We start from the raw sequence: 9242 nt of genomic DNA on the forward strand, positions 1-9242 counted from the left end.
ATGGGAATCACCATCGTGTTCCAGATGGTGTGTTTGGTGAATGCTGAGCTGTATCCTACGTTCGTCAGGTGAGTACGTGATGGTGGTGGCAGGTGGCGGTCACTGAAATAGCTGTGTGCCAGCCAGGCGTAGTGAGGACCGGCATCTCCAGGGCAGCTTCTCAAGGTGCCCCCAGTGGCCAATCCATTTGGATATTGAGATGGGGGGTTTGGGCTTCAAAGAGAAGATCAACAGGTGATTAGAGCAGAGAATGTGAAATACGGAGGTTTGAGTGGCTAAGGGTCACGTTGTGCTCTGTGCAGAGGGCAGCACAAGAGAAAAGATGTCTGGCACAGAAGAGAGGGCACTGGGCAGGCAGTGGGCAGCTGATTAGCTGTATAAGCCTTGGCACCAATGAGGTGTATAAACTGCAGCTCCTCTGCTGACACCTCCGGACATAACCTGCTTAAATGGTTCATATATATATAATGATACACAAAGCATTTCCAGAAATATGATGCAGTGTAGCCCTTAACATCATTGTTATCCCCACTTTACAGATGAGGGAGCTGAGGTTTAGAACAGGAAACAGGCCTTCCAGGGGTCACACAGCTAGAAGCAGCAGGGCATCTTTCTGACCTTGCAGCTGGTGCCTCTCCCGTGACGCAACAAGACTTCTCTGCAAACTGAGTGACAGGCCCAGAAGGCTTACTGTGTAAACCCAGGTTTAATGAGGTAGAATTTTCTTAGAGCCAGTTCTCCCTGAATGCACCGTTTAATGAGTGTTGATTACATATATTCATTTAACCATCACCACCTTCAGTGTAGAGACATTTCCATCATCGGCTCCACACGTTTCCTCTTCCCCTTGGCAGCCACCCTCCTCCCCTGCCCACCTCCAGCACCTGATCCAATTGTTCTCCCTGTGGTTTCACCTTTTCCAGAATGTTGTGTGAGTAAAATATGGCACATAGCCTTTCGCGTTTGGCCCCTTTCGCGTAGCATGATGGGACCCATCTACGCTGTTGCGTGTATCCGTGTTTCGTTCCTTCTTGATGCCGAGTAGTATTCCACAATTTGTTTATCATTTACCAGTTCATGGGCATTTGGGCTGTTTCCAGTTTGGGGTGATCACAATACAGCTGCTGATAAACATTCATGACTTTGAGTGGACATATGTTTTCATTGCTATTGGGTAACAACTTAGGAGGGTAAGTTTAAATTTGTGAGAAACGGTCAAAATCTTTTCCAAAGTGGCCGCACCATTTTGCATTCCACCAGCCATGTGTGAAAGATCCAGTTGCTTTCTATCGTCACAGGCACTTGCTATTGTCAGGTTTTTTTTTTTTAATTTTAAGTCATGCTTGGAGGTGGTGGTATTATTGTGACTTTAATTTACATTTTCCCAATTACTAATAATGTTGAACATCTTTGCAATGTACTTACTGCCACGTGTGTCTTAGAAGACTTGGTTTAAACAAAGATTATTTCACCACCTTATTTAAGCTTAATTCTGATCTTTGTTAGAATTTGGCATACTTCCTTAAACTCTTTTTTTCCCCCTCTGTATGAATTGTTTCTTCTCCCCATGTCCTCAGACCAATGGTTTCTAAGAACTAGTCCAGTTCCCCACGCTCCTATTACACCTGCACTGCTCCCTCAGCCCCTCGCTGAGCCAGAAGACGCAAGAATAGTGGTCATTCACTCTCCTCTTTCCTGCCCGTCCCATTGTTAAAAGGCCCTGTCTTATACTCTCATTCGTAAAAGGTTGCTTGGACTGAGTATTAAAAGATGAAGGCAAAATTAATGAGAAAAATCTACATTTGGCACTTCAGAGCCCACAGTCTAAATCAACCAGGCCAAACAATCCCATTGTCACGGCCACGGGACTCAGGGGACTGACTCAGAATGTAAACCGTCAAAGGTACTGAGTAGGGAGACCAAGTGACCTGTCCCGAGGAGCCCAGGGCCTTCGTGCAGAGCCAGCTGGATGAAGCTTCTTAGTGACAAGGAAGGAAAGCCAGATGGTCAGAAATAACTTCAAACTTGATCCACATACACAGAAGTAAGACAGTCATGAAAGGTCCAGTATTTTCAATCAGTGTAATCAAATCTAAATTGCTGAAAAAAAAAGAGGATTATTTCTGTTACTTTATTACCTTATAAGCACTTCAAATTCAAACAGGCACTATTTCAACCGTTGAGCCCTGCCTCTTAGGAAGCAGGAGGCTTTAGGGCTGAACGGCCTCCCCCTTCTGTCTGCAGCACATATCGTCAAGAACGTTCTTTTGGCATCAATGTGCACTGCCTGATATTGAAAATCGTCTTTTTATTTTTACCTCCTCACTCTGTTATGAACACCTTGAAAACGGGAATCATGTATCATACTTCTTTGTGACTCCTGAAACTGTTTAAAGCTGTGCTAACCAGTCACGAACCACTTGTAGAACGACTGAATGAATGAAGTATCACAGACATGTGAATTTTAAATAAGGGACCTAGTTCTCTACGTCTAGCTTCTGTGTGCTTATCAAAAAATAATTTTAAGGGCCGGCTGAGTGGCGCGATGGTTAAGAACTGGCTTGGGATGCCAGAGGGCCCCGGTTTGGATCCCACATATAAGGGCCAGTGACACTGCCCTCTACAAAAATAAAAAAATAAAAAAAATAATTTTAAGACTTCTTTTCTTAAAACAGTAAAAAATAATGGTGTCTCTTCTTTCTCCCCTTGGGAACCATACTAGAGCTATTAGAAGAATGAGAAGGAAAAAACAAACAAACCCTACAAATGCTTTCTGTACAACTAGGATGACCCTGGAAGACAATATATGTGAGGAAAGCTCTAATGCCATGAGGTCTAAGAGGGTCTAGAAGAGTCCAAGGAAGCACACCTGTGACAGCAAATTTTAGACAAGGCCAGCAGTTTTCCAACGTAGGAAGTTTGTTTTTTAAACTCTTTAAATATGTAAAAACCATTCTGAAGTCAGAGGTCATAACAATGCTGGATTTGGCTGTAGTTTGGGCTATAGTTTGCTGACCTCTGACTGAAAGCAAAAATAACAGTATGTTGTAGGATTTATAACCTATGTAGAAGTAAAATTGTGTAACACTGGGAGGAGAGAAATACAAGTTTACTCTTGTACAGTTCCTGTGTAATCCATGAATTGTATAATATCAACTGGAGGTAGACTGTGCTGAATTAAAGATGAGTACTATAAACCCTAAAGCAAAAACTAAAAAAAAAAAATAGTTTTAGCTGTTATTAAGCCAACAAAGAAGAGAAAATAGAATCATTTAAAACAATTCATTAGAAGGCAGAAAAGGAGGAAAAGGGTAACAAAGGACAGATAGAATAACAAGAAAACAAATAACAGGATGATAGATTTAAATCAAACCACATCAAGAATTATAAGAAATATAACTGGTCTATACACCCCAGTTAAAAGGCAGAGATTGTTATATTGGACAAAAAGTGAGACCCAACTATTATCTGTCTATAAGAAACTCACTTTAAATTTAAGGGCAGAATAGTTTAAAAGTAAAGAATGGAAAAAGATGTTATAAATACAGATAGTATAAGAGTTAAAGGGTGGAAAAAGATAATCCAAGTGATCACTAATCAAAAGAAAGCCTGAGTGTCTGTATTCATATAAGATAGTAGCTTTCAACACTAATCCTAACCTTTGCCTAACCCTAACCCTGTTCCTAATTCTAACCCTAACCCTAACCATGTCCCTAACCCTAACCATAACCCTGTCCCTAACCTTAACCCTACCCCTAACCCTGTACCTAAATGTAACCCTAAACCTAAATCTAACTCTAACCCTGTCCCTAAACCTAACCATAACCCTCACCCTGGTTCTAACCCTAAACCTAGCCTTATTCTTAACCCAAATCTAACCGTAACCAAAGCCCTAACCCTAATCCTGTCCCTAACACTAACCCTATTCCTAAACCTAACCTTGCCCCTAACCCTAACCCTGTCCCCAACCCTAACCCTATTCCTGTCCCTAACCCTAAAAAAAAAAAAAAAAGTAGCTTTCAGAGGAAAGACTATTATCAGGGATGAATAGGGCCATTTCAAGTTGATTGTTTCTCTGTGTTTCCCCTCTAGCTTTCTTTGTCTTTTATTCCTTAATATCTTCTCTCTACTCTTCCTTATAGCTCCATGAAAAAGAAAAAACTCTACTAACACAACCAATTCTCCAACTCCAAACAGCAAGCAGGTGTCCTCTAATTCAGTCCTGACATTACCTAGCTGGGATTAGTGCAGACTCGTAGATTAAGGGCTCAGTCCCACAAGACTCTCTCCACTTCAGACGCCGGATGCAAGTCCTAGTTTGCCCACCTCTACTTCTGACCAACTGGCTATAAATCAAGATTCCCACTACCTTCTCTTCAAGTTCAAGAATTTGCTATAATGGCTCATAGAACTCAGGAAATCTCTTACTGGCATTTACTGATTTATTATAAGGGATATCCTGAAAGATATAGATGAGCAGCAGATGAACAGGTACATAGGGAGAGGTGTGGAAGGGCCCCAAGCACGGGAGCTTCTGTCCCTGTCAAGTTGAGGTGAGCCACCCTCTGGGCATATAGGTGTATTCACCACCCAGGAGCTCTGTGAACCCCATATTTCAGGGTCTTTATGGAGGTTCCATTACGTAGGCATGCTTGATGAAATCACAGGCCATTGGTGATTAACTATCTTCAGCCCCTTTCCCCTCCCTGGAGATTGGGGGGTGGGGTGGGCACTGTGTTTGTTGAAGGATAAGGTTAGCATCTGGAATCACATAAATGTCATCTTTTTTTGTTCTCTGTGTTTTATCAGGAACCTTGGAGTGATGGTATGCTCCTCTCTGTGTGATTTGGGGGGCGTTATCACCCCCTTCCTGGTCTTCAGGCTGGTGGAGGTTTGGAAAGGCTTGCCACTCATTCTGTTTGGTAAGGCTTCACGGGACATTGATTATTTCTTCTTTCCAGCCCAACACAAGTACTTAATTAAGTATCTGATGAGTAAATGATACCCCCCCATGAGTTTACAGAAGGCAGGATGACACCATCTCTTCTGTTGGCTCCTAGCTCACTCTGCCATGCCTCATGGGAAAGGCAGGATGTCACTTCTAGAAGACGGGCCAGAGGTTTACATCTGGGGGCTCCGGAGTCCAATAATTCATCCCGTAGGACAGGACCTAAGAGACCTTCTGACATAGCCGCCTGCTTTCTTATGAATTTGAGCCCCAACTCTTGTGCATTTAGCATGTACTTGCTGGAGGTTTAAAGATCTAAATTGTTACCTCTCTTCTGCTTCCTGATCTTAACAACTGAGAACAGACACAAGGAGACAAATGGGAATCAAAGTTCAGTATCAGCTTTGTACTGTTAAGGCTGAATTAGAAAAGGAGAAGGGGACTCTTCCTTTCCTCTCCAAACCTAGACCCAGGATACCTCCAAGACCCTACTTACCCACTTGGTGAAAGGCAAAATGGTGGACCATGCTCAGAGAGCTGCAGTGCCTGGGCCCAGTGAATCCACGATGAAGAGGGAGGAAGAGAAGAGAGGAGAAGAGAGAGGGAGATGGAGGGAGGGAAAGAGAGAGAGTAACGAGAGAGGCTGGCATATATATTAGCTATACTCTGTATCACATATATGTATACTAAGATAATATTTATATACAGTGATTATAATATATGTCATATAATCATATAGTAACTAGTGAAAATTGAATTTCGTATTTTTCTTGAGGTACGTGAATCAACAAACCCCCTAATACTTAAACATCAGTTACTATAGAACTTCTATTTACATAGAAGTAAAATGAAGGCAATAGTCCCTGTCTTATCTGGCATTTCCCCATTTATTTTATTACTTTAATTTTCTAGATGTTCCTGACTTTTTTTTAACAGTGTCTTTCACACATGCGTGATCTAGGCATCTCTTTAGTTGGCTGTCGCCATTTCTGTAAATGGTATTGGCTGTGCTCTAATGGCTGCCTGTGAAATCTGTCTCTTTTGAAGCCATGTTGAGCCTGGTTGCCGGGGGAATGACGTTGCTCCTTCCAGAGACCAAGGGGGCTGTGTTGCCAGAGACCATTGAGGACGCAGAGAACCTGGGGAGGTGAGTCCTGTGGTGCTGAGCACTCTGGGGCCCCACGTTAGACCTGCCCTCCAATCATCCTTAACTGCAGAGCTGATATGTAGAAAAACACAATAGCCATTGACTGTATCAGGAAAGAATGGAGAACATGGATATGCATTTTTGGTTGACAGTTATCTGTTCTAAACTGGGGGACAGAGAAAGATTTGTCTGTGATGCCGGCTGTATGAGCGCCAAGATCCCCTGCTCACCGCAAGGGTTAATGGCTGTCAATTGGGAACTATTTTTCAATCAATCTTCTGTCCTCTTAGCGATTGTTGGTTCAGATTCCTTAGTGACTTTCTTCACGAGGAAGGATGACTTAAAAATTTCATTCTTGTGACAGGGACAAGTGCTTTATTTAAAGGAGTCTCAGATTGTACTCTTAAAGCAATCAGAAGGGAAAGAAAGAGAGAAGGGCTCCCTGAGGTCCTCTCTCAGGCCCCTTTCCAGGGTCCGGTCCGTGGATTCCTTAGTAAAGACACATGTGCTCCTGTGAAGTAGAGCAAATGGTTTGTGGAATCGTAAACCTGGATGTGGTCACCAGCTTGGCCACGTGGCTTTGGGGATGTCATTGAACCCTACAGAACCTTAACTTCCTTGCCTGAAAAATAACCACAGTAATACTTAATTCAGGAGGTTACTGTGAAAATTCAATGAGATACAGTAGATGATGGTGACTAAGCCATTGCCTAGACAGGAGTCGGCACACTTTTGAGACGGAAGAGCCGCCAGGGGTCAGCAAATGCAGCTCGTGAACAGTGGCTCTGAAGTCAAATTGAAAATGAAAATAAAACTATCATAGTTTCATTTATAAACATTTTAAAGGATATTATTCACATAATGGTGATTATGTAAAAATATATTTCTGGCTCCCAAATAATTTTTAAATTGTTGCGAGGGACAGGATTGACTCTTCAAGGGGTCGGCAAACTTTTGAGATGGAACGTACCCAAAGAGCTGCATGTGGCTCGTGAGCCACGATTTGCTGACCCCTGGCCTAGCACATAGTAGGTGTTTAATAAATCTTAGCTTTTCTCCATTCTTCTTGCATATTGTATAATTTCCTCAGTGGTTCTCAAAACTTTGTAAGCAGACGAATCATGAAGGAAACTTACTAAAATGCAGATACCTGGGTTTTCTAGGTTTTTGACTTAGTAAATGAATGGTAGAACCCAGGAATTCATGGTTTTAATAACTTCTACTGATGATGCCTGTTTAGGCACTCTATAAACCCCACTTTCAGAAATTCTGCATTTCTCAGTACTGATAAGGGACAAACACCCTATTATAACTATAATCACATTTGGTAGTTGCTGAAAATATGCTTCTTTTTTTGGTCCCAAGTGGTAGAAATATATAGCTAATGTTGATCACATGATTTTAAAATGTTTCACTATAATTTGTTATTAGGCACTTTGCCATCTTCTAAGATGTTTTGCTTATCCCTTCACTTTATCATCCTAATCACTCCTGCCCTGAGCCGCACATCTCCCTGTACACCCTCTGTTTCCGACAATGCTCTTCATATTGCATAATAATTTGTTATTCCATTATCTGTCTTCTCCACTGCACTGATTTCATAAATTGTAGCCACAGTCTATTACCAGAAATATCATTTCAATCACTCTTTCTTCCCTATTTTCCGGGAGAAAATGCTGGGGAATGTAGGTAATAGTAGCCTTAGCTCACGTTTATGGAGTGCTGGATTTCACTGAAACGCTCATGTGCACTTTTACCCAATCCTCTCAACACATTGTGAGGCAGCTGCTATTGTTATCATACCCGTTCTACAGGTGATGGGAATAGGGACAGGCACCCCCAAAGTCCCAGATTCAAAATGGCACGTTGGCTCTAATGCGATGGAGCTAGGTAGCAACACAGCAGATGCTCCCCCTCCAGGGTCAGCAAACTCTCTCTGAAAGGGCCAGGTGGTAAGTATGACAAGGCTTTGGGGCCACACAATCTCGGTGGCCAGGGATCTACTCAATAGCATGAAAACAGCCATAGACGATACATGAATGAGTGAGTGTGGTTAGGTGCCAGTAAAAGCTTATTTATGAAATTTGAATTTCATCTGATTTTCAAGTGTCAAGAAATAATGTTTTCATTTTGATTTTCAAAAAATGATGTAAAAGTGTAAAACACCACTCAGCTCATGGGCAAGCTGCCGGCCAGAACTGGCCCACAGTTTGCCGACCCCCTTTCTTCTGTGTGGCTTGCTATCCTTGTTTTCTCTTTTTGGGTTGAGACTTATGCCCACATATAACTTTGCAACAGTTTCTTGATCAAGACATTGATTCTTTATTTTAACTTTAATTTTTATTTCCGGTTCCTACAGGAAAGCAAAGCCCAAAGAAAAGAAGATTTACCTTCAGGTCCAGACATCAGAACTGCAGGCGCCAGAGAGAGACGCTTCCCAGGGGGCCAAGGGGCAGAGATAAGATGGAGTTTCTCATGCTCAGAAGCCCTTACTTTGCTATACTCTTCCTTGTACTTGCCAGCCCCCAAATCAATATGAATCCTGAAGAACACCAAATATACTTTGTTTATTTTGTTTTCTTTCTTTTAAGCCTCCCAAAGCCCTGGTTATCTTTCTAATGAGAGCTGTTAGTGGTTACCAGGTACTTAATTTTCTAAAGTGTTTTAAAGATCCAATAGAATTTAAATATTGCTATCAAGAGGCCCCTGTGACTAGTTTCCTAAAATAGTACTGATTTATTCACTCCCTGAAAGAAAATGTCTTTGTGTTTGTAGATATCTATGTTGGCAAAAGCATTTCAACATGCAGATTTCTTGGGGAGCACTTGGTTTTTGTTTTTCTTTCTTTCTTTCTTTCTTTCTTTCTTTCTTTCTTTCTTTCTTTCTTTCTTTCTTTCTTTCTTTCTTTCTTTTAAAGGATTTTATTGGGGAACACTGTGTTTTTCTAGGACACATCAGCTCCAAGTCAAGTAATTGTCTTAAATCTAGTTGTGGAGGACGCAGCTCCGTGGCCCATGTGGGGATCGAACCTGCAACCTTGGTGTTATGAGCCTGCGCCCCAACCACTTGAGCCAACCGGCTGCCCCAAGAGAGCACTTGGTTTTTAAATACGGCGACTCTTCAAACAAACTATCCCCTAATTATGTG

The 9242-nt window shown here is 42.0% G+C and overlaps 1 protein-coding gene across 1 annotated transcript in view; it reads left to right on the forward strand.

Annotated features, from left to right (window-relative positions):
* SLC22A1 (solute carrier family 22 member 1) overlaps positions 1-8905 on the forward strand; it is a 28180-nt gene extending 19275 nt beyond the window's left edge. The window contains exons 8-11 of the mRNA XM_019663758.1: positions 6-68; positions 4810-4922; positions 5996-6095; positions 8455-8905. Of these exons, the coding sequence (XP_019519303.1) occupies positions 6-68; positions 4810-4922; positions 5996-6095; positions 8455-8557 (379 nt within the window). The 3' untranslated portion in view covers positions 8558-8905. The remainder of the gene's footprint in view (positions 1-5; positions 69-4809; positions 4923-5995; positions 6096-8454) is intronic.
* The last annotated feature ends 337 nt before the right edge of the window (positions 8906-9242 follow it).

The sequence above is a fragment of the Hipposideros armiger genome, unplaced genomic scaffold (assembly GCF_001890085.2).
Source record: "Hipposideros armiger isolate ML-2016 unplaced genomic scaffold, ASM189008v1 scaffold_404, whole genome shotgun sequence".
Classification (NCBI taxonomy): domain Eukaryota; kingdom Metazoa; phylum Chordata; class Mammalia; order Chiroptera; family Hipposideridae; genus Hipposideros; species Hipposideros armiger.